This window comes from Leopardus geoffroyi, chromosome A2, assembly GCF_018350155.1.
Source record: "Leopardus geoffroyi isolate Oge1 chromosome A2, O.geoffroyi_Oge1_pat1.0, whole genome shotgun sequence".
In the NCBI taxonomy this organism is placed as follows: domain Eukaryota; kingdom Metazoa; phylum Chordata; class Mammalia; order Carnivora; family Felidae; genus Leopardus; species Leopardus geoffroyi.
The window spans coordinates 4,251,133-4,273,667 of record NC_059331.1 but is presented as its reverse complement, the minus strand read 5'-3'; the positions used below and the strand labels follow the sequence as shown (position 1 = coordinate 4,273,667).

Below are 22,535 nucleotides of genomic sequence, written 5' to 3'. Positions count from 1 at the left end.
ACCCCGACGGCGCATCTTCCATGAATCTGGGTCCCCAAGAAGCACCCCGCCCCCAGATCCCCCTCCAGGGAATTAAGAGTTACAGCACTACCCAAGACGGCGGTGACAGCGGCCCACGATCTCCTCCCACCCCACTGATGATTGTGGGGTCCTCCCAGTCCTGCCCCGGGTCCTCTTTCCAGAAAGCTGAAGAAGCCCCCCCCCCCCATGACAAAGCCGTTCTAAGGAACTAAGACCTGAAGTTTTTCCCCGAGACAGTGATCGATCCCCTAAGACCGATGATACCCGCAGCCACAGAGCCCCTCCTCAAGTGGCCGTTCTCCCCATTCTGACCTCAGAGCCCTGCGGGGGATCCCTTTCCCACCCCAGGCGCTCCACGGCGCTCTCCTGGGAATCAAGACCCCGCGCTGCCCCTCCCACCTGCGAGCCCAAACCCACCGCGCCCCCTCCTCGACGGCTCCGCGTTCCTAAAGCGCCCCCTGGCGGCCCCAGCCGACTCAAGGGGGTGGGTGAAGAGGAGGGGTGGGCGGGGCTGGAACCTCCGTGGCCCCGCCCCACCCCGGCCTAGTTACCGAAAAACACCCGCCCTCGGCCCCCGCATAGGGCTTTTTCCCGCGCGGTCCCGGCCGCCTCCCGCGTTCCTTGGGCCGGGTGCTCTGGTTTCTCTCTACTGCCGCCCGATTTCTTGGGGCCTCCTCACTCTGGCCCAGGCCGCCCGCGTTCCTCTGATGCCAGCAACCCTGGGGTTTATACGGGCGTTAGACCTTCCTAGGACCCGCCGCACACACACACCCTCCCCCCCACCCCGCCCTCAACACACACACGCGTGCACGCACGCACACCCCCCAAAGGGCTTGTACAAGTTGCATCACTACGCGGTGATGGGGGGACGCTCAGGCAGCCTCACCCCCTGTACCGGGGCTCATGGCGGCGTAGGATGTCTGGGTGTGGGCTCAACGAGCAGGAGTCTGCCGGGGCGTGAGCGTGTGGGTAGAGTGGGGGCATAAGAATGAGCAGGTATGAGAGAAGTGGTGGCATCGGGTCCGCCCGGTCCTGGTCCAGGATGGGAAAGACAGGTGTCTGCTCCCTGCGGCCTTGGGCCGATACCGCTTGTACGTGCCTCAGTTTCCCCATCTGTAACACGGGGTATTATCGGTAGATCCTAGTAGGGTCGTAGTAAAGATTGAGTAAGTAAACGTGAGTAACCATGCCTTGCTGGTGGTGAGTGGTGCCCGAGCGCCTGCCATTCTTGTCGTCACGGTGTGCAGTGACACACACACCCTGGCCTGGAGACAGAGGTATGGCACCCATGACCATTCACACGGAGACCCACCCCAGATCTTTGATCCAGGCAGGGTCACGCCCAGGGCCATCCTTGTTCTCACGCTCCTGGGACACCCTCATGAGAACAGCGCTGACCCTACACACACAGGGTGGCCGCAGTCACCCAAGTCCTTGCCTGAGGACAGGTCCGGGCACACACACAGGTGTCCTCACTTCGCCTCCAGCCGGACACTTACACACATGGACCCAAAGCTCACACTGCTCCCTGACACACACACACACACACACACACGCCGTTCCCAGTGGAGACACAGACCCAGGTAGCTCACTGGCCCTCGAAGTGGCTCCTTGATTGCTCGTGCATATTTACACGCCACCCGGCACCAATACATACAACTCGCACGGACACACGCGTGGGCGTGGCGTGTGACCCGCTCCACACCCACTGCGGGCACGCGTGGCCGCACGGACACAACTCACTCCCCCGCGCTGTGCACGCACACAGCCCTCGTGGGTACTTTTCACCCAATAACTCACGACACACGCGCCACCCCGAGTGTGCGGTCGCCACCCCACAGCCACCCCCACATGCGCGCGCACACACGCGCCGGGCCAGTCTGGGAGGCGTCGCCCCTCGGCGCACAGGCAGCGCGGCCAGGAGCCCACCCCCCGCCCCACAGCCACCGTTAAGCTGTCACCAGCTGCCCCTTGGCCACCTCCCGCTCGCCCCGCGCTGCCTGTCGCCCCCTCCCCGCCGTGGCGGGGGCCATGCGGGTGGGGGTGTGCAGACACATGGGGCGCAGGACACACACATGTGCCCAGCATGTGGACGCTCGTAAAATGGTCGCCATGGCAACAGCAACTTGAAAGAGTCGCCTCTTCCTCCGGGGTGGGCAGGGGCAGGGGCTCCCGGCGGAGGCCACGGTGGGTGGGGCGAGACGGAGGCAGGAGGTGGGACACCGGGACGCGCTGGGAGACCCCGTCCCACTCGGGCCCCCAGGAAGCCTGTTCTGCCCCGGCCAGCGCCACTGGGGCCACAGGAGACGCAGGTGCACTCCCTCCTGTCACCCTCACACACCAGCGCGTCGCTTCACACAACCCTGCACCCCTGGCCGCTCTGTGGCACCAACCCACACACTTCGTTACCCCTTGGCCAGGCGGTGACAGACACCCCGTCACGCTGGCTGACTCACACGGCAGCTGGGAACTGGGGCACCGTGGGCGCGCCCTCCCTCCGGCCCCCACCCCCCTCGAAGGAGCTGTCTGGGCCCGGCTGCCCGGGAGGCCAAGGGGATCCAGGGGCCGGTTCTATTTGCAGGAAACACGGGTATTTACGACGCTTTATTTTTAAACCCTCCTTCTCCCAGACCGTGGCTGCTGCGGGGCGGGGGTGGGTGGAACCGAGCCTCGAGCGTCGCGCATCTAGTGCAGGGGACTGCGGTCTCCCCGGCACACGGAGAGGCGCAGGGAATCCGAGGCTCAGTGAGGAGCAGGGGGCACTCGGCCCCTGCGGTGACATGAGCCTGCTGACCCCAGGGTCAAGGCCGAGGCGGGGGTGGGACAGCACAGGTGCACCCAGAACCCAGCTCTGCCACCTGCCTGGCCTCCGTGGTGTTTGCCTGGGAATCAGTTCCACACACTCACTGCCTCCTCGGATGTCTCCCCCAGGTAGCTCCGGGCAATGCCCCCGCCCCCCCCCCCCCCCCCCACTGCTCTGTGCTCGATGGGCAGTTGTGAAACCCAAGGACCAGAGAGGTCAAGAGGCTGGCCCAAGGTCACACAGTAGAGAAGAGGCTCCAACCTGGGGCCGGATGATTCCAGAACATTCAGCCCCTGCCCCGGCCACTCCTCCACCCCTGACCCCCTCCCCCGGGGCTGGCCCCCTGCCCTCCCCGGGCAGTCACTGCTCCCAAGGGGAGCGCTCTGTTCACTGGTGGAGGCCCATGCAGAGATTCTGGGAGGCCAGCGGCTGCTGGCCAAGACACGGACTTGGCCGGTGGAGAAGTTTCCATCTTAGCATCAGGAGCTGGTCCAGGCCCCACGGGCCCAGGGCTACACCCCAGGACCCCCAGGAACCGGTCCTACAGGGGTGGGGGTGGCCCGGAGGCCTCTGTGTCTTTTGTCTGTTCAGGCACCCCCCGCTGGAGCCTCGGCCATCTCCATACCCTGAACGTGGCCCCACCCCACAGTGAGCTGGTAACTGAGTTGGCTGGGCCTCAGTTTCCTCAGCTGTGAAATTGCTCCCATATTTGCCCTGTGCCCCATGCAGACCCTGAGTGGTGGGTGGTGTCGTTCTCCCACGGGGAAATGAGAGGGCTTGTCGGGGGTCACTGGGATGGTGGCCAAGAGGCTCTTGTCAATTAATTAAGAGGCTCTTAATTTGACAGTCATCCCCACGCTGGACGACGCTGAGAGTGGAGAGAGGCCTCAGCCCCGACAGGGGGACACAGCCCAGGGTCAGAGTTAGGGTCCGGGGGGGCCGGTTAGAGCTGGTGGCCTCGGCCAGGATGGGGCCCTTGAGGCCTGTGGGTGGGCGGGAAGGAGCCAGCCGCTTCCAGGCGGGGGAGGACGGGAACAGGAGGGCTGGCAGCCATTTCTGCAGGGCCATTTGCAGCCACAGGCCACAGGTCAGGGGCCATGTCCCCGGGGGCCCCAGGTCAGCAAGTGGGAAAGCCATCAGGCCGGCCCGAGGGAGACCGGGCGGCGGGACAGGCAGCTGGGTGGGGGCGGGGCTGGGGCTCACAGAGGCACAGCCACACACACGCAAAACCCACAAATGTCTACACACTGTCACAGATACACATACAATAAGCACAGACACACATCAACACTCACCCACACTCAGAAGCACAATTATATCCACAGACACCCCGCAGTCACACACACACACACACACACACACTCTCTCACAGCAGCCCCAGCTGCCAAGGCTCGCGGGCGCCCTGTGCCACACACACACCCCAGCACCCTGGCTATGGCCATCCACCCGCCCAACTGCTGTCTCGTGTCCTTGGCCTGGGCTGCCCTAATCCCTGTCTCGTGTCCTGAAGCCAGAAGATAAGGGGCAGCTGCAGTCCCAGATAAAGGAGGCGCAGCCACAAATCCGGGGTGGCCCCGGCTGAGTCGGGCACGGAGCCCGGGCCGCACCCGCCTTGCTGCTCCCACCCCATCCGGCCTGGCTAAGAGGGACAGAGACGTGGAGGGGGAGAGACACGGGGAGGGGGCAGGGAGACAGAGAAGAGGGACTCGGAGAGAGATGTAGACAGAAGCAGAGGGAGAGAGACAGAGACCCCTAGGCAGACAGAGGGAGGGAGAGAGAATGCATGCAGCATACATAGTGACTGGCCAGAGTGCCAGCAGCGCCTGCCCTGGGCCCTGCCTCCCCGCATCTGAGTGCCTCCGTGTCCCCATCTGTACAGTATCCCCTGTGCCCCTGCCTGCTTCCTCCTTCTTCAAATGAGTCCAGATAGGGCATCCAGGGGCACCAGGGTGGCTCAGGCGGTTGAGCATCTGACTCTTGATCTCAGCTCAGTTGGTGTTCTCACAGTTCACGGGATCGAGTCCCGAATCGGGCTCTGAGCTGACAGCACAGAGCCTGCTTGGGACTCTCCTATTCTCTTAAAATAAATAAACAAACTTAAAAAAAAAAAAAAGGCATTCAGAGGATGACTCAGGGCTGAATCAGGTAGGGAGGACATCTTCTGAAACGTCCCCACACTCTCCAGGGCGACACCTGGAAGTTCTCATCCCCTGCCACAGCCTCAGTGAAGGCAGGATCCCCTAGAGCATTCCCAGCCCCTCTGAGCCTCAGTCTCCCAGCCATGATAAGACGCATTAATTCAGGGATGCGTAGGTGGCTCAGTCGGTTGAGGTTCCACTTTGGCTCAGGGCATGATTTCACCATTCGGGAAGTTCAATCCCCGCGCTGGGGTTGCTGCTGTCAGCGCACAGCGACTGTGCTTAGGATCCTCCCCTGTCTCCCTCCCTCTCTGCACCTCCCCACTTGCGCTCTCTTTCTTAAAAATCAGCATTAAGGGGCGCCTGGGTGGCTCAGTCGGTTAAGCGGCCGACTTCGGCTCAGGTCATGATCTCACGGTCCGTGGGTTCGAGCCCCACGTCGCACTCTGTGCTGACAGCTCAGAGCCTGGAGCCTGTTTCAGATTCTGTGTCTCCCTCTCTCTGACCCTCCCCCATTCATGCTCTGTCTCTCTCTGTCTCAAAAATAAATAAATGTTAAAAAAAAAAATTAAAAAAAAAATGAGCATTAAAAAAAAAAGATGCGTTCACTTGGCAAGTGTTCATTGAGCACCTACTGTGTGCTGGGGCTGGTGCTGAGTGCTGGGGACACAGAGTGACTACGGTGGACCCAACTCCTACCCTCTCTGGACTCATAATCCAGTGGGGAAGATAGTATGTGGCCTGGCAGGCCACAGGATGATGAGGCCCATGATTCCCGGGCGGGGGGTTGGGGGGACATGCTCAGGTGTGCCGCAGAGTCTGAAGGGGGCAGTATCCCCAGCAGGGGGCAGTTAGAGAGGCTTCTGGAGGAGAAGGAGGAGGGAGGGAGAGGAGGGGAGAACTAGAGGGTGAGTGGAATGAACAAGGTAATTGGGAGCAGGGAAGAGACTTCTTGCAAGAGGGAATGGCATATGCAGAGGCTGAGAGGTAAGACTGGCTGGTGGGAGGTCTGGAATGAACTCGATGCTTGAGTTGAGGGGGTGGTGAGGAATGAAGCTGGGGAAGGCAGCAGGGGCTGGGTCCTGTAGGAACTTGGGGGCTGTGGTACAGGGCTGGGGCAGCGGGGAGACATGGAAGGATTGGGAGCAGGGGAAGGCCGTGGTCAGATTTGTGGCTGGGAGGGGCAGGATGGGGCTGTCACGGGCAGGATGGAAGACTGATGCCCAGAAAGGTGGTGATGGACTAGAGAGAGACTCTGGAGGTCAAGTGAGCAGGATACAGGAACCACAGGCTGTGGGCGGAGAGGCGGGCAGCTGATTCCCTGGGCTCTGGCTCAGGACGGTGGAGCGGTCCCTGGGCCAGCAACCTCTGGGACCCAGGGATTCAGGTGGATTTGGGATGAATGCCTGTTCCCTCTACACAAGGTCAGAGAGTAGAGTAAGTGAGTTAATGCAAGAAAAGGGCTTAGGTGAAGTAAGCGCTCAATAATTGTTTAGTTACTGGTAAATAATTAATACTACTCCATTATAACAAGCAATTAATGTTACATCATCAATATTTATATTGTTATCAACGGGCAGTCCACAGTACCCTCTCCTCCCCTTACAGGAAGCCTTCCTTGATTGCCTTAACAGAAAGGGCAGGCCATCGCAAGGCAGACCCAGGGAGCCCTTGGAGGCCCCGAAGAGGGGAGGCTACGTTCAGGCAGCCCTCTGTGGGCCTCAGTTTGCCCACCTAGCCAACTATCTCCCTAGGGAGCTGGGGAGCCTGCCGGACGGTGCGGGGAGACTCCTGATGGACCCTCATCGAACAATAGCACGGGCATCTCAGGAGGGAGGAGTGAGCTCCCGGCCCAAGCACAGCTCGGCGTGGACTGCAGTGGCTTCTCCCAGTTTTGGATTCCACTAATTCCACCGCCTTATTCCCAGACTGTCCTACAGAGGGCAGCCGAGGCCAGCGACGGGGGACAAACCGCTCCGCCCACACCTCGGCTCCTACTCGAGCGCTCAAGGGCAGGGATTCGTCTGTTTCAGTCGCTGCTGTAGCTCTGGCATCTAGGACAGCACGTGGCACGCGGGCACTCAACTAATTACCTGTCGAATGAATGCCCCCGCGTAAAAGTAGGTGGAATTTAAGTTTGCTTAAAGCCCCAGCTTTAAAGTTTTTTAAACACTCCTGTGGGCCGACTGCGGCCCGTCGGGGGAGGCCCGCTTGCGGCGGGAGAGTCAAGAAGCACCTGCTCGCCCCGCAAACAGCTCAGCGGTACCACCGGGCCTGGGACCCGAGGCTCCGCCCCCACGAGGCTCCGCCCCCCACGCGTCGACGCTCGTATAATGGCGTCACTTGGAGCGCCCCGGCCTGCGCGTTTCCCCAGCCCGACCGGGAAGACGCACTCGCGACCCGGAAGGCCTTCCCGCCACACTCCGAGGCGGGCGTGAGGGGGGTCGATGGCGGAGGGAGCGGCGGAGGCCCCAGCAGAGAGCGGTGGCGGCGGCGACTCGGGAGCCAGCGCGCCGGAACGGGGGGTGGCGCCCATTAAACCTCAGTGAGTCGCCGGAGCCGGGGGAGAACCTCACGAGGCCTTCCCGGCAGCTGCAAGGCGTGCTGGGCGTGCTGGGCGACGGGGGCAGCAGCCCACACGGGAAGCTCGCAGGCTCTTCGGTCTGGGCCGTCCCGCCGCCCGCGGGGACCGCGGCGCCTCCGGACACCGCGCGCGTTGGGGGCTGTCACGTGTGCTGAGGACCCCACGGTGCCTGCCGGGGCGGGCAGGGTTTGCGGCCGGGGCCGCAGTGCGTGCTGGGGACTGTAGTCTCCGCGTACGGCGGGAATGGCACTGGGGCACCTCCGGCCAACCTCGGGCTTGTGTCTGAAGCGAGGGCCGTGGGGCACGCTGGGGAATGTGGCGGCTGTGGCCCTGTTGCAAGGCATGCAGGGACATGTAGTTTTCTCTGGCCGAGCGTGGCCAGGGACGTTCAGGTCTGTTTGTAGTTTGGCTCAGCGCTGTGGGCAGTGGGACCCAGGCAGAAAATAGGTCCTGCCTGTGGCCTCGAGGTGCATCCGGGCCAGTAGTCGGCGGGTTCTACGTAGTGCGCTTCCCATCAGCAGAAGCACTTAAGCAGGGACAGGCGTTCTCAGCCCCTTTCCCCAGCGTGCATTGCGACTGAGCTCCAGAAAGGACTCCCTCCACAAGCCCTTTCTCCCACCGCCTCTCTACTGGCAGATACCTCACCACCAAGGAGCAGTTCCACGAGTTTCTGGAAGCCAGAGGGCAGGAGAAGCCCAGCCAGGAAACCGAGGCAGGAGACCCTGGTGGCAATGACCTGGTTGAACCTGAGGCCAAGCGGATCCGACTGGAAGATGGGCAGACGGGGGAGGCAGCTGAACCTGGGGAGCAGCCGCAGGTTCAGAAGAGAGCCCGGGGCCAGAACAAAGGGCGGCCCCACATGAAACCCACCCACTATGACAATAATAGGCTCTGCCCCTCCCTGGTCCAGGTGAGTAATTGTTGCTTGAAAGTCCCAGAGACCTGCGGTCTGAGCCGCCATGCCCCCAGTTTGATCCTCAGGAAGTTATGACATAAGTGTCATTATTATTCCCATCTTTCAGCTGGACTAACAGGCTCGATGACGTCACCCGTGTGCCCAAGGACACACAACCAGGAGGGGAGGGATTTGAGGTTCTCAGCCAGGCTGCCTGGCTGTCTCAGCCCCTTCCCGTCCTCCCTCGTTGCCTCTTGGTTTGCACGCAGGAATCAGCCGCGAAGTGTTTCTTTGGTGACCGCTGCCGTTTCCTGCATGACGTGGGCCGCTACCTGGAAACCAAGCCGTCGGACCTGGGCCCCCGCTGTGTGCTGTTCGAGACCTTCGGCAGGTGTCCCTATGGTGTCACCTGCCGCTTCGCCGGGGCGCATCTGGGACCCGACGGCCAGAACCTAGTGCGGGAGGAGTGGGTCCAGGCCCCGCCCGTGCGCAACGGCCTGGACAAGGCCCTGCAGCAGCTGCTGCGAAAGCGTAAGGTCCGCTTTGAACGCGCCGAGCAGGCCCTACGCCAGCTGAGCAGGGACCGGGTGCCAGGCCCCTCCCCCGCTGCCGCAGTCCCCGAGGTCACGGGGGCCGAAAGTGCCCCCGGGCAGGACAGTGGTGACACCCAGCAGGCCCTCCCGGGGCCGGACGCCGGTGCCCTTCCCAGCGGCTCGGTGTGGACCCGTGGGCCCCTGACGGATGAGGACGTAGTCAGGCTGCGGCCTTGTGAGAAGAGAAAGGTACGTGTTTCGGGCTTCTTGTTCGGGGCACCGGTAGCGGCGGGGGCAGAGAGAGCTGGACAGAGAGTCAGGGCTGGGACGGAGGGAGGCAGAGGGAAAGGCTTCCTGCAGGAAGGGGCGTCGGGGTGGGGTTTTGGCAGTCGGGTCGGAGCTCTGCAGCAGAGGAGCGGGCGGAGCACGGAGCGGTCCTCATGGAGGGATGCGTTGACGTGTGCTGAGGCGCGGAGGGGGGCGCTGCCGGGCGGGGCAGGGCAGGGCAGGTGCTAGGCCGGGGAGAGGGGAGGCTCGAGAGCCCTCACAAGCCCGGCCGGAGGGGCGAGCTTCCCTGTGTTTACTGCCCTGCAGCTGGACATCCACGGCAAACTGTACCTGGCCCCCCTCACCACGGTAGGTCAGCCCGACGGTGCCGAGTGACCTCCCCTGCCTGGTGGGTCCTGGGGCCGGGGCGGGCGTCCGGGGTCCCCACCTGCCGCGTCCTCACGTGTGTGCGTCTCCCCCCGCCGCCCCCCAGTGCGGGAACCTGCCCTTCCGGCGGATCTGTAAGCGCTTCGGGGCCGACGTGACGTGTGGGGAGATGGCCGTGTGCACCAACCTGCTGCAGGGCCAGACGTCCGAGTGGGCTCTGCTCAGACGCCACCAATGTGAGGATGTCTTTGGCGTCCAGGTGGGTGTTGCCCGACGGAGGGAGGCGGGAAGGGCCGAGGGGCTCTCGGCTGCCTGGTTATCGAGCAGGGTTCGGGGCCGGATCTCCGACTCAGTCACTCCCGGACCTCTCTTGCCTCAGCCGTGGGCTGGAGCGCTGACCCGATGCCCCTTCAAGGGCTGAGGGCCTTGGCCCGGGGCCGCTGCGGGAAGACGGGGCCGCTGTCCGGATCCCCGTGGTGGGCGGGGGCGGTCTGGACCAGCTCTTCACCGCCTGCCACAGCTCGAGGGCGCCTTCCCTGACACCATGACCAAGTGCGCCGAGCTGCTCAACCGCACCATCGAGGTGGATTTCGTGGATATCAACGTCGGGTGCCCCATTGATCTCGTGTACAAGAAGGTAACGGCCGCTCGGCCCCGGACCCCCACGGTGTGGGTGGGGCAGAAGCCTGGGATCTGGCCTTGCCCCCTGCCGAGTCCCTGGAGACCCGCGGGCATCTCTGTGCCTCGGTTTGCCCGTCTGGGCAGCAGAGGCTGAGAAGGGCGTCAGGCGCGGCCTGCGTCCTGGCCTCCCTTGCTCCAGCCACCCATTTTCCCCCAGGGCGGGGGCTGTGCCCTCATGAACCGCTCGGCCAAGTTCCAGCAGATCGTCCGCGGCATGAACCAGGTACGCGCCTCAACGTCCCTGCCTTGTCCCCAGCCCAGCCCCGGGCCCCGCTGACTGTAGCCATCGCCGCAGGTGCTGGACGTGCCCCTGACGGTGAAGATCCGCACGGGCGTCCAGGAGCGCGTGAACCTGGCGCACCGGCTGCTGCCCGAGCTGCGGGACTGGGGCGCGGCCCTGGTCACGGTGGGTCTTGGGGCACAGAGGGTGTCGGGGCCGTGGGAGCGCTCGGCCGCCCTTCCTAATGGTCCCTCTCTGCCCGTCTCTCCCTCTTGCTCTCTGGCTCTCCGTTCATCTCTGTCTCCGTCTGTCTCTTTGCCTCTCTGTCTCTCCCTCTCAGCCTGTCCCTCTTGATCTCTCTGGGTCTCTTTCTCTGTGTCTGATTCTCCGCCTCCTGGGTCCTCCCTCCCCGCGCGTGGCTTCCTTTTCAGCTCCACGGCCGATCTCGGGAGCAGCGCTACACCAAGCTGGCCGACTGGCAGTACATCGAGCAGTGCGTGACGGCGGCCAGCCCCATGCCCCTGTTCGGTGGGTCCCCCGCCACCTGGCTCAGCCCTCCCGCCAGCCCTGCTCTCTCTCGGGCCGCATGCCTGGACCCCCCTCCCCGCCCCCCCCCACCGCCGGGACCCTTCCCTGCCCTCGTGGGTGTCGCCGGGCTGGCAGGAGCTCTCCCAAAGCTCCCATCGACACGCGGCTCCCTGAGACCCCAGCCTCTGTCCCTCAGGAAACGGGGACATCCTGTCGTATGAGGATGCCAACCGTGCCATGCAGACTGGCGTCGCCGGGATCATGATCGCCCGGTGAGTGTGCTCCGTGCGTGGAAGTGTCGCGGAGCGTGGGGAAGGCGCCGGCGCATCTGAGCTTTGTTACAGCAGCCGCCGCCCCCAGCCTCGCCGCCTCGTTCCCCCCGCTCTCCGTCCCCAGCAGGTGGCTCTGCCAGGACACGGGGCGGAGAGACGGGGTCCCGGCCGCTGGCGGCGGTCGGGAGGGGACCGGACATTTGCGCCCGTGCGGGCTGGCACTCTTGGGCTTTGGTGGTCGGGTGAGCTTAGCTGCGAGGCGGGGACCAGGGCTCCGTCCTGACGGCCCCCTGCCCTGCGCTGCCCGCCCGCAGCGGTGCCCTGCTGAAGCCGTGGCTGTTCACGGAGATCAAGGAGCAGCGGCACTGGGACATCTCGTCGTCCGAGCGCCTGGCCATCCTGCAGGACTTCACGCGCTACGGCCTGGAGCACTGGGGCTCAGACACGCAGGGCGTGGAGAAGACCCGGCGGTTCCTCCTCGAGTGGCTTTCCTTCCTGTGCAGGTGGGCGCCTGCGCTGTGCGGCTTGGGGGGCTGTGGGTGGACGGCTTGGCCTGACCCCGCGCCTGCCACCTGCAGGTACGTGCCCGTGGGCCTGCTGGAGCGGCTCCCGCAGAGGATCAATGAGCGGCCGCCCTACTACCTGGGCCGCAACTACCTGGAGACGCTCATGGCCAGCCAGAAGGCGGCCGACTGGATCCGAATCAGGTGCCAGGAAACCGAGGTGCCGCGGTGTGGACGGCTGGGGGGTCGGGGGGCCCCAGGCCTGACCCTGCCCTCTGCCCTCTGCCCTCTTCACAGTGAGATGCTGCTGGGACCCGTGCCACCCAACTTCGTCTTTCTGCCCAAGCACAAGGCCAACGCGTACAAGTAGTCGTGGGGGTGGGAAGGGGCGTCTGAGGGCCCAGCGGGGTCTCCTGCTGCGTGAGCAGACAATAAATTTTATTCTTTTAAAACCCAGGTTTTTCTGTCACCCCAAGGCTTCCCCGTCCTGCTCCAGTCAGCTTTGTCTCGACACCGGGCCGTCCCTGTCCCCCTCGGTTCCCTTTTCTTTCTCATCCGTGAGAGTCCCCGGCCGTCCCCATGGGCCCAGCCCTGTGCCGCCCGCCGCTGCCGCCCAGAGAGGCTCAAACCGCAAGGAAGCCACAAGGGCTCACGAGGCGGGGGCCTCGGCGTGCGTGGGTCTGGGTCCGGGCGGGCTGCCTGGAGGAAGGCGCTCTGGAGCAGTCCAGAGCATTGCCGGAGGCAGCAGACGGGAGTCCAGGGTCTGCCCTGCCGTCTGTGAGGCCTGTCTCTGGCCGTCGCCCCCACAGCCCCTGACGCCGGAATCCCGACCAGTGGGCGGGCCGCAGCCTGGAACCCGCCGCCCAGAGTAACCAGGCAAACAGAACTCTGTAGGACTCTGAACCTGTTCTCCGGGTGGGCCGCCAGTGCTCCCACCTGCTGCCCCCCTGGCCTGCCCGGGCCGGGACCCCTGCTTCCCCATGCAGCACCCCAAACCCTTCTATGCGCCCACAGCTCCCCAAGAAGGCTTCAGCCCCCGGGGCCCAGATGGCACTGAGGGGCCAGGCGGTCAGCCTCTCCCCGCCTGCACGGAGCCTCTTCCTACTGTGGGTACGAGTCGGAGGGCGCTAGATGTGGGGCGGGCGTGGGGGTGCCTGATGGGGTGGGGGACCGGGGCTCGGGCCCCCACCCACCTGCCTGCTTTTGTCCCCAGGTTCCTCCAACCTGTATCAGCCCCTAAACCCGGAGAAAGAGGTGTTTCCAGCCCCTCCGGCAGGTACCAGCCTCCCCGCAACCCTTGACGAGGACTCGGAGGGGTTGGGGGGGATGTGGAGCTGTCTAGGCCTGTCTTGCCCATGCCCCTGACCTTAGGTGGCCCCCAGAAGGTAAGGCCTGTGTCTCTTGTCCCTCAGGCCTTTAAGGGCAAAGCCTGTGCCCCCATTCCCAGACAGGTCCCCCCCCACCCCCAAATGATGCCCAGGGCCCCTGACTCCCAGATGGGTCCCCAAAGGCAGGAGCTATGTCCCCATCCCTCAAATGGGCCCCAAAGCCAGGTCTGTGTTTCCCATCCCCAGATGGGCCCTGCAGGTTTGGGCCGTGCCTCTCCCCCACCCCCCCCTCTACTCCTCCCCTCATGGGGGTTCCCAGAGCTCCTCTCAGAACTCCCTCCCTGGCCTGCAGGTTTCCAGATGGCGCCCTGCGGGTGCTTCTTTGACCCCCGCATCTACCGAATCGAGTGGGCCACCACTGACTTCGGCCAGTCGTCCCTGTACAAGCTGACGGCAGTGGGCGGTGGGGGGCCGCCCGGGGGTCCGGCGGGGGGCCCCGCCTCGCCAGGCACCTACCTCCTAGAGCCCCAGCACTACCTCAAAGCCCCAGTGCCGGCCCCACCACCCCCGCCCTACCCGCATTACCTGCCGGTGCCCGGGGGCCCCCAGTACCTTGTGCCCTACTTCCCCGCCGAGGGGCCGGGGCCGGAGGCTCTGGGCTTTGTGGGGGAAGGGGGGCCCCCCGCCTTCATGGAGCTGCCCCCACCCCTGCTCAAGGAAGGCCCAGGGCCGCCCCCACCTGCCCCCAAGGAGAACAAGCTGCCTCCCTTGCTCATCACGCTCCCCGCTGAGGCCGCGCTGCCCCCCGGCGCCTATGGCCACCTCAAGGGCAGCCTCAGTCAGCTCCACGGGCCCGGTGAGCCCCTGGCCTTCCCCTCCAAGGAGCTGCAGGGCGGTGGGGCCGGGCCGGCCCTGCCGTACCCGCCGGGCCCCGGGGAGCCCAAGGTGGCCGAGGCAGAGGCGGCCCCGCTGGGGGCGGGCGAGGCCAGGGCCCCCGAGGCAGCCAGGGCCTTCGTGCTGCCTGAGAAGGTGCTTCTGGAAGACGCCATGAAACTCTTCGACTGCTTGCCGGGCAACGCCGAGCCCGAGGGGTCCCCACGCAAGGCCCCGGGGCCAGCCCTGCCGGATAGCGGGGGCGGCGGAGACGACTCGTCCGGTGACATCCGCTCGTTGCACCTGCCAGACGAACTGCTGTCCTTTGACTACAGCGTGCCCGAGATCCTGGACACCGTGTCCAACGTGGACTGCCTTTTCAACTTCAAGGCGCTCGATGAGGAGCCGGCGCCCCGCCCAGGGCTCCCCGCCGCCAGCACCGTGGCCCCTGCCTTGCGACCTGAGCTGCCCGGCAGGAGGAAGGCCGGCACCTCGTCCACCAAGAAGGGGAGGCAGGGAGGCAAGGGCAAGCAGGCTGCGGGCCTGGCCAGCACCGACCCCTCGGGGCCCAGGCAGGACCTGGGAGCCGCCCCCCATTAAAATGGATTTGACCTCTCGGCTCGCTATTGGCTCGGTCGCATTGGGGCCCAGGGACGGTGGGCTGAGGCTGGCCGTGGGGGGCTGTCCCCTCCTCTGCCCTGTCGCGGGGGCGCTGGTTCGCACGGGAAGGCCCAGCGGGCCCTCGGCACCTCCTGGGTGCTGGGCTTCCAGAGCTGAGCTGCGGAGGCTTAGAGTCCCGGGGAATCCTAAACCACCCCCCTCCGAGCCCCGGAAAATTGGGAGTCAGCCTGCAGGGATGGGCGCTTCCGGAAGGTGGGGAGATGCCGTCCATTTCTGTAAGGATCTGTTGCCCGAGTGGCGAACGGGTTGCCCAGAGAGGGGTGGGAGATGAGGCCTCCCCCCCCCCTTCTCCCCCTGCAGAGGAGGAAGGGACCCTCCTGCCCCAGGGCCTGGGCTGGGTCCCTGGGACCTTCGTTGTTGGGCTCTGCCGGGGTAGCCCTGGGGGTGGCTGGGGTGGGCCCCCCTTCCCTGAACCCTCATTCCTAAGCTCGGGGGAGAGACAGCTGCTGGAACCGGGCTGCGGGCTGTGTGGCCGCGTCTGCGCTTACCCCGCCCGGCCCTGTTCTGGGCCTGGACAGAGAGGCCGGCGGCTCCCTTCGCCCAGCTTCCTTCTGAGCCCCCCTCTCCCCGCAGCCCCATCTGGGGTATCTTTGAGACGAAACTCCAGGGCATTCGGTGAAGGGAAGGCCCTGGCACGTGACGTAAGAGGAGGGGTTCGGTTTCCTTGGAGAAATGTTCGCTGCCAAGAGACGCCCGCCCAGGGAGGGCGGGGTAGGTGTGCGCGTGGAGGTTCCCCACCACTGGATCGCGACTGTTTGGGACAACTGAGGACGCCCACAATATACACCTAAGAATAATCAGGAAAGTCATGGGACTCAGGACAGGATGGCTGTCCCGGGCCGCCTGGGGTTCAGAATGAGGCGGTGGGTGGGGAGGGAAACCCCGGTGAATGGGTAGGTCGACTACACGTACCCGTGTACATTGTATGTACGCATGTGCACACGTCTGTGCACACGTGTATGTGCTACCTACATGCATGTGTAGAACAGGCATGCATGTCTACACACGTGTATAGGTCTGTGCCCGCGTGTGTGTAACCTAGGTGAATACACGCTATGGGTGTATACGTTCATGGCATGCACATGCGTGGACACGTGCATACGTACGCACACGAGTCCCAGGTATACACATGTACACATGCGAAATCTGCCCGACATGTTCGTGCACGTAGCAAAACACACACGTACGTGTTTGCATACACGTTAGGGTTTGTACCCAGGAAATGGAATCCCGCAGGTCGTGGTCTCCTACAGACATCCCCCCACCTGTCCTCGGGCCTTGTCCTCTACAGGACACGTTGCCGCGTCTCCTGCTTTTCGGAGACTTGCCTCTTGTCCCCCCGATGCCTGTGCTGGTTTATGTCACCGGCCTGCCCACCTCCTGTCCCAGCCCATGCAGGTGCCGCATGCAGAGGAACTGTGACGTGAGGACGTGGAGAGAGACAGTGACGGTGGGGTGTCGGGAAAACAAACCACGCCTGATACGCGCTGCCGCTGGCTTTTTTCCAGAATGCTTTAAGACAACTTTGGGCTCCTCCGCTGTGCGCTCAGCGCCTGCTTTGGAAACGGGCAAAGGTTTCTGAGTCTCCTGCACAGATTCATCCAGAACTCCTTGAGCCTGAGGCCCTTCTCGGTGTGCAGCAGTTTGGGGATCATGTAGGCCGACCACACGGACAGCAGCATGGCCATTATGAGTGGGATGATGGTGACTGTCGTCGGGATGATGGATGGGGGCAAGGCCCCGTAGACGTAGACGCTGAAGGTGGTCTCCAGGTGACAGTAACTGCAAAGGGGCGGTTGGGGAGAGGCCATGGGGCACTGCCCTTCACCCCGGTAAATGTGTTAAAACCCACAGACGGGACGGTTGGGCCCCGGGTGCTGGGCTGGGACACCGAGTTCCATGTGTGTCCACTTCAGCTTGTATCCGAGTGCTTTGGCGACAGTCATGTTTTCCCTCCCAGCATCCCTGTCCTCCCCTCCTCTGGGGACAGGGTGTCCCCTCAACTCCGTGCCCAGGCTCAACCTAGAGAGGCAAACAGACCAACCCATTGCTGACCGGAAGCGGAGGGCGGGCACGATGGGGCCACAGGCACCCAGCAGGCGGGGGTAGCAGGCCAGGAGGGAAGGGCGTCCCAGGAGAGGGGACCCAGCGTATAGGAGAACTCGGCAGGGTTCAGCTGGCAGCGCGGTGCGGAGAGAGGAGGTGACAGGCTCGAAGGCAGTCCCCTCTCTCCTCCGGATGTGCCACCCCAAGCCTCCCGCCCATGGCCATCCCAGAGTTGGCCCCCCCTAGGTCAGGGTGTGGGCTCTCAAGGGAAGGCAGGGTCTCCATGTGCTTAGAGAGGCGGACTTTGTATTTGGAGAGGACAGATGATGCGGGGGATTGTCCCCTAGTGCCCTGTCCGGTGGGAGACGTCGATAATCCAGACCAGCACACGTAGAAACGTCCTCGCGCACGGGGGTGGTAACCATTTGTAGGGAGCGCCGATTCCCATGGTGTGAATTCTCCCCCTGTAGCTGACCTCAGGCTACCAGTGCAAAGACAGTTAGCTTCCCAAACCCCTGCATATTTAAGAGTCAGCTCCTGCACTCCACCAGCGGGATGTGGTTTGCGGGGGTGATTCTGGTCCCCGAGGGCGGGGACGTGGCCGCTGGTCATTGCTGTTGCCCCAGCGCCCAGCATGGGCTCTGAGTAAGGACTTATTTAGCGAGTGAACAGATGTCTTTCAGAACTTAAAAGTATCATCCTTCCCAGGGACAGTCTGGGCTGCCAGGAAAATTGATGTTTATCCGGGATGCCCCAAGGGGTGGGAGAAAGGTGGGTCCCTCACGTGTGTGACCTGCCCTAGGGGAGCCATCCCCCCCCCCCAGGCCTCTGGCGCAGGGCGACCCGCCCCTGCTCACCTGTAGTAGGGATCCACAATAGAAAGGAAGAAGACATAGATCCCGTTCCTTTGGTCAAAAATAACCTTGTTTGCTGTTGGGCCTCCCAAGATCTGATACGGGACATCTGGCCATCTCAGAGGGGCGTCGTTGTCAGGGTCATGGCAGCTGATGTAGTTCTGGGGAGAAGGACAGAGGCGTGGCCACCAGCTCAGGGGCCGGGGAGGGCCGGGCCAGTGCCCGCAGATGCACCCCGTGCATGCACGGCCCCGCCTGCGACACATTTCACCAAACGCTCATGGGTGGGCGTCCAGGGCCAAGTGCTGGCGGGCAGGTGGTTCGTGGCCTTCGTGGGGGACGCCGTGGATGGCTGCTCGGTCTTTATCCTGCCCCCCTGCTTCTGGGCCTTCCCAAGCTATAGGGGCGGCAGCTTCACAGAATCCCTTACAGTCCTGAGTCTGGGTCTGGGCGCTGCCGGCTACACGTACAACTGGTGTTGTGGGCCGAGGTGAGCCCCCACCCCCGTCGCATGTTGGAGTACTAACCCGCGACGGTTCAGAATGTGACCTTATCCAGAGATGGCGTCTTTTTCACGTAAATCTGGCTAAAGTGAGGTCATCAGGATGCGCCCTGATCCAGTATGACCGGCGTCCTTACAAATAGGGGATGTTTGGACACAGGCATGCACAGGGAGAACATCAGTGTGCAGACAGAGGCAGAAACTGGGGTGTGTGTCTACAGGCCAAGGAACACCAAAGGGGGCCAGCAAACCACGAGCAGCCAAGCCTGGAACAAAGTCTCGCTTTCAGAAGGAAACAGCCTTGCCAGCACGTTGGTCCCAGACGCCTGGGAAAGTTCCTCCAGAGCTGGGGAAGCATAAATCTCCGGTTCGTGGTGTTTTTGCTACAGCAGCCCCGGCCAGCTAAGACACCTGGGAAATCTGAAGATACAGAGGAGACCCAGCCACCTTCCTGGGGCTTCTTGTTGGCATGGCCACCGAGCGTGGTCGTGGCACCAAGATGTGGTTGGGTGGGGGCAGGAGCTTTTCTTCCCTGTCTTCAGATCCCAGGATTTCATATAAAGGGGGAACTTCCCTGAAAACTCAACAGGTGCATCAGGCTGTCTGCCTGAGCTGAAGACCTCTCTCTTCTGCACTATTTGCTGGTGGACCCAGAAGGGAGGGAGCTGGGCTTGTAGACAAAAGAAGAGAAAGAAAATTTTAAAGCAAGAAAGTCAAAGTAATAGCCCAGCAATATGAAAAATAAAGGACTGGGGCGCCTGGGGGGCTCAGTTGGTTGAGCATCTGACTCTGGATTTCTGCTCGGGTCACGACCCCAGGGTTGTGGGATCAGGCCCCGCGTCAGGATCCGCACTGATAGCATGGAGCCTGCTTGAGATTCTCTCTCTCTCTCTCTCTCTCTCAAAAAAAAACTCATTTTGCATGGCAAAAGCGAAAACCTGAAAGACATAAAAGATAAACTGAGGGAAATATTTGCAACTCATATTGCAGTAAAGGGTTAGCTTCACAGATCTATAAAGAGCTCTTGAAAAGTGAGGAGAGTCTGAAATCCCAGCAGAAAAAATGGACACAGACTGAACACAATCCACAGTGCAGAGAAGTGGAAATGGCCCTCAGACAGGAAAAGACACAGCCTGGTCCACCGTGGAAGAAGTGTGCGCGGAAATAGACAAGTTCCTCCCGAGATAGTACACCTAGCTGGTGCGCTGTGGAGAGACAGGTGTCCGTGCACTGTGGTGAGAGGCACCGTGACACCACCCACGGAGGGGGCCTTAGTGGCATCCGCCTATGAGCCAGTAGGCACTTCCCTGGCCTGAAACCAGTTCTGCAGGACCAAGGGACTCAAGCTGGTGGGTAGAAGTGAGAGACCGGAAACATCCCGCGCCTGGCTGTTGGGCAGCAGAAAAAACCCTGGAGCACCCATCCTGTGGAGGGTGGTCATGTGACTTTAAAAGGAAGAAGCCCCCCCATGCCTCCTCCCCTTCGTGCACACAGCTCTTCCCATCAAGAGGTGGGGTCTGGGTGGGCCCTGGAAACTGCTTCTGAGCAGTAGAACAGGCCCGGGGGGGGGGGGGGGGGCGGGGTGTGCTGGGGGAAGGGGCTGGGCCTGGGACTTCAGGGGTCTGGAAGTTTCCAATCTGGAACCGTGAGGTCATGCTGTAAGGGAGCCCAGGCTACCCTGCTGGGGAGGACAGCACATGAACAACCCAGTGGCTGGCTAACAGAAGCCCCACATGGAAGAGGGGCCTTCTTGGACACCCCGTCCCCAGCTGAATGGCCCCTGCAGGGACGGTCCTGGCTGACGCCACAGCCACAGGTCTGAGGTGCAGGACTGGGAGGACGACCCTGCTGGGTTTGGGGTGGTTTCTTCTGCAGCACTCCATAATGGCTAGCGGTCCCTCACACCGCTCTTCGGCTTTTCTGGAGGTTTGGAAGTTCTCAGAATTAAAAACAAAAACACAGGGGCGCCTGGGTGGCTAAGTCGGTTAAGCAACTGACTTCAGCTCAGGTCGTGATCTCATGGTTTGTGGGTTCGAGCCCCGCGTCAGGCTCTGTGCTGACAGCTCAGAGCCTGGAGCCTGCTTCAGATTCTGTGTCTCCCTCTCTCTCTGTTCCTCCCCTGCTCGTTCTCAGTCTCTTAAAAATAAATAAACGTTAAAAAAAAATTTTTTTTAATCCTTCAGGAGTAAAAACAATTGAAAAAGCTGGGCCATATAAAGACCATATTAAAAAAAAAAAAAGTAACGGGACAAACTGGTAAATGCATGCTACGTTGAATGACAGCACTAATCAAAAGAATGCAACGCTATATGCGGGCACAGTCAGAAAATAATAAACCAATTATATGTACGTGGCTTTCTCCTTTGAAGAAAATGATCAGAGAGGTGGTGTTTGCACGGCAGTGTGAACCCACAGAATCCCTGAGCTGTGCATTTTAAAACGGTTCCTATAGTTTAGGTGAAGTTCACCTTGGATTGAAAAAAACAAAAAACAAAAAACAAAACCCAAGTAGAATCATTGTTCCCAACAAAATAAATGATCCAACTCACTCAACACAAGGAGTGTGAGAACACTTTGAAGGTGCCCAGCTAAGAAAGAAAGCGTAAAAAAAAAAAGGGAGCCCAGGGGCGGCCGGGTGGCTCAGTCGGTTAAGCTGCCGACTTCGCTCAGGTCATGACCTCTCGGTTCATGGGTCTGAGCCCCGCTTCCGGCTCTGTGCTGGCAGCTCAGAGCCCGGAACCTGCTTTGGATTCTGTGTCTCCCTCTCTCTGCCACTCCCCTACTCGTGCTCTGTGTCAAAAAAATAAATGTTAAAGAAAGCGGAGGAGTCCAGTGTCTACGCGCGGGAACGGGCATCAGGTGTGGGGAGCGAGCGCCACCTGCTGGCGGCGTTGCTGCGCTGCGGTCGCGCCCTCGCATCTGGAGGCTGAGCGGTTAGAAGCGGTTCCTGTGAAATCAGAAGGCTCACAAGAGGGCCCGCGGGGTCCCTTCCTTACACTGGCATCACGCCCTATTTCTCCATTGTGCGAGATCCCATGTGCACGACAGAAACGCCCCCACGGCAGGAACGACTGTGAATTTAATCGGTCCCAGTGGTGATAGGCATTTGGATGGTTCTGGAAGCTTGCATATTATGAGCATGCCTCGGTGCCTTTGGCCAACTCCCTTGAGAGAGCTTGCTCACTTCATAGTCCCCAGATGTCCTAGCGGGCATCCCCACCCCCAGCCACCTTGCTGTGGAAGGTCTGTGTCCCCCCGCCACCCCCCAAATCCCTGTGTTGAAATCTGCCCCCCAAGGTGGTGGTTTGGGGAGGTGAGGCCTCGGGGTCGGATCAGGTCAGAGGGTGTGGCCCCCACGAATGGATGAGCGCCCTGATGAGAGAGACACCAGAGGGCTCCCTGCCCCTGTGCCCTGTGAGCACACGGGGAGAGGACAGTGGTCAATGAACCAGGAAGAGGCCCTCACCAGACACAGAGCCCGCAGGCGCCTTGAACTTGGACTCCCGGCCTCCAGACCAGTGAGAAACAAATGTCTGTTGTTATAAGCCGTCCAGTAAATATTCCGTGACGGCAGCCCCCCTGTGGGTTGACACTTCCCCCCCCTCACCCCCCCCCCCCGCCCCGCGGAACCTCCCCCGCCACGTGACCAGTCATCACCACCCGCAGGTGACCGACAACGGGTTGTTCGGACCCCTTTTGGAAGAGGAGTAAACCCTACCTCTCGGTCCCAGGCGAAGGGCCTTTTGTCGCCTGCGCTCTCCAGGATGGTGGTCCAGTTCTGCGGCTGGGATCTGCACAGCGCCATCTGGGCGGTCAGGGAGTACGTGTACGTGAACAGCCCGTTCACCTCCAGCAGGACGAACTCTGCCTTCGTCACCTCCTGGAACTTTCCTTCCCGCCACCTAGGACACACGCGCAGGGCTTGGCTGCAGGGGGGTGCAGCAGCCCCGAGATGTCACGAGACAGTTCTGGGGACGGTGGGGGCGGCAAGCGAGGTCCCCTGGCCTCACCCGGCTGCCACTTGGCAGGGGACCAGCAGCAGGCGGGACGGGGCAGGGCCAGGAGGTGGGGGGCGGGGCGCGGGCACGGTGTCCTGTGGGGTGGCCACCAGAGGCCTCTCTGAGAAGCAGAGACTGGAAGAAATCGATGGGATGTTCTACAGGCGAAAAATGGCACTGGTAAAGAAGTAGATGAGGGGCGACTGGGGGGCTCAGTCGCTGAAGCGTCCGGCCTTGGCTCAGGCCATGATCTTGCGGTTCGTGGGTTCGAGGCCCACATCGGGCTCTATGCTGTCAACACAGAGCCCACATCGGATCCTGTCTGTCGCTGCCTCTGCCCCTTCCTTGCTCCCGCATGTGTTCTCTCTCTTCTCTCCCTCAATAATATTAAAAATTTTTTAAAAAATAGATGAATGAACGA

At 62.3% G+C, this 22,535-nt stretch overlaps 3 protein-coding genes across 5 annotated transcripts in view; 2 read left to right on the top strand and 1 right to left on the bottom strand.

Annotated features, from left to right (window-relative positions):
- The first annotated feature begins 7,273 nt into the window (after window positions 1–7,273).
- On the top strand, window positions 7,274–12,284 carry DUS3L (dihydrouridine synthase 3 like). Of its 2 annotated transcripts, XM_045491674.1 has the most exons (13): window positions 7,275–7,507; window positions 8,183–8,456; window positions 8,711–9,223; window positions 9,569–9,610; window positions 9,735–9,887; window positions 10,149–10,265; window positions 10,467–10,532; window positions 10,605–10,715; window positions 10,961–11,057; window positions 11,254–11,329; window positions 11,644–11,832; window positions 11,908–12,036; window positions 12,130–12,284. In XM_045491674.1, exons 1-13 carry the CDS (start codon window positions 7,410–7,412, stop codon window positions 12,200–12,202), a joined length of 1,938 nt encoding a protein of 645 aa, XP_045347630.1. In that variant the 5' UTR covers window positions 7,275–7,409; the 3' UTR covers window positions 12,203–12,284. The 2 variants fall into 2 exon arrangements, 1 of the variants encoding a protein (XP_045347630.1); XR_006715636.1 differs by lacking the exons at window positions 11,908–12,036; window positions 12,130–12,284 and having other exon boundaries at window positions 7,274–7,507; window positions 10,870–11,057; window positions 11,644–11,760.
- A 115-nt stretch (window positions 12,285–12,399) lies between these two features.
- On the top strand, window positions 12,400–14,651 carry PRR22 (proline rich 22). Its single transcript, XM_045491675.1, has 3 exons — window positions 12,400–12,942; window positions 13,046–13,108; window positions 13,513–14,651. Exons 1-3 carry the CDS (start codon window positions 12,813–12,815, stop codon window positions 14,631–14,633), a joined length of 1,314 nt encoding a protein of 437 aa, XP_045347631.1. The 5' UTR covers window positions 12,400–12,812; the 3' UTR covers window positions 14,634–14,651.
- Window positions 14,652–16,208: 1,557 nt separating this feature from the next.
- The window catches only part of CATSPERD (cation channel sperm associated auxiliary subunit delta), a 44,213-nt gene continuing 37,886 nt past the window's right edge, over window positions 16,209–22,535 (bottom strand). For both annotated transcript variants that reach the window (XM_045491672.1, XM_045491673.1), the window contains 3 exons: window positions 21,835–22,018; window positions 17,618–17,775; window positions 16,209–16,496 (listed from right to left, as the gene is read on the bottom strand). In XM_045491672.1, coding sequence (XP_045347628.1) covers window positions 16,229–16,496; window positions 17,618–17,775; window positions 21,835–22,018 — 610 coding nt within the window. In that variant the 3' untranslated portion in view covers window positions 16,209–16,228. The remainder of the gene's footprint in view (window positions 16,497–17,617; window positions 17,776–21,834; window positions 22,019–22,535) is intronic.

Excerpts from the sequence above, each read along its gene's own strand:
- DUS3L (XM_045491674.1), top strand. The coding sequence starts at position 7,410 with ATGGCGGAGGGAGCGGCGGAGGCCCCAGCAGAGAGCGGTGGCGGCGGC. Across the intron at positions 9,224-9,568 it reads GGCCTTGTGAGAAGAGAAAG|CTGGACATCCACGGCAAACT; the intron begins GTACGTGTTTCG and ends ACTGCCCTGCAG. Across the intron at positions 11,058-11,253 it reads CAGCCCCATGCCCCTGTTCG|GAAACGGGGACATCCTGTCG; the intron begins GTGGGTCCCCCG and ends TCTGTCCCTCAG.
- PRR22 (XM_045491675.1), top strand. The coding sequence starts at position 12,813 with ATGCAGCACCCCAAACCCTTCTATGCGCCCACAGCTCCCCAAGAAGGC. Across the intron at positions 12,943-13,045 it reads GGAGCCTCTTCCTACTGTGG|GTTCCTCCAACCTGTATCAG; the intron begins GTACGAGTCGGA and ends TTTTGTCCCCAG. Across the intron at positions 13,109-13,512 it reads GTTTCCAGCCCCTCCGGCAG|GTTTCCAGATGGCGCCCTGC; the intron begins GTACCAGCCTCC and ends CCTGGCCTGCAG.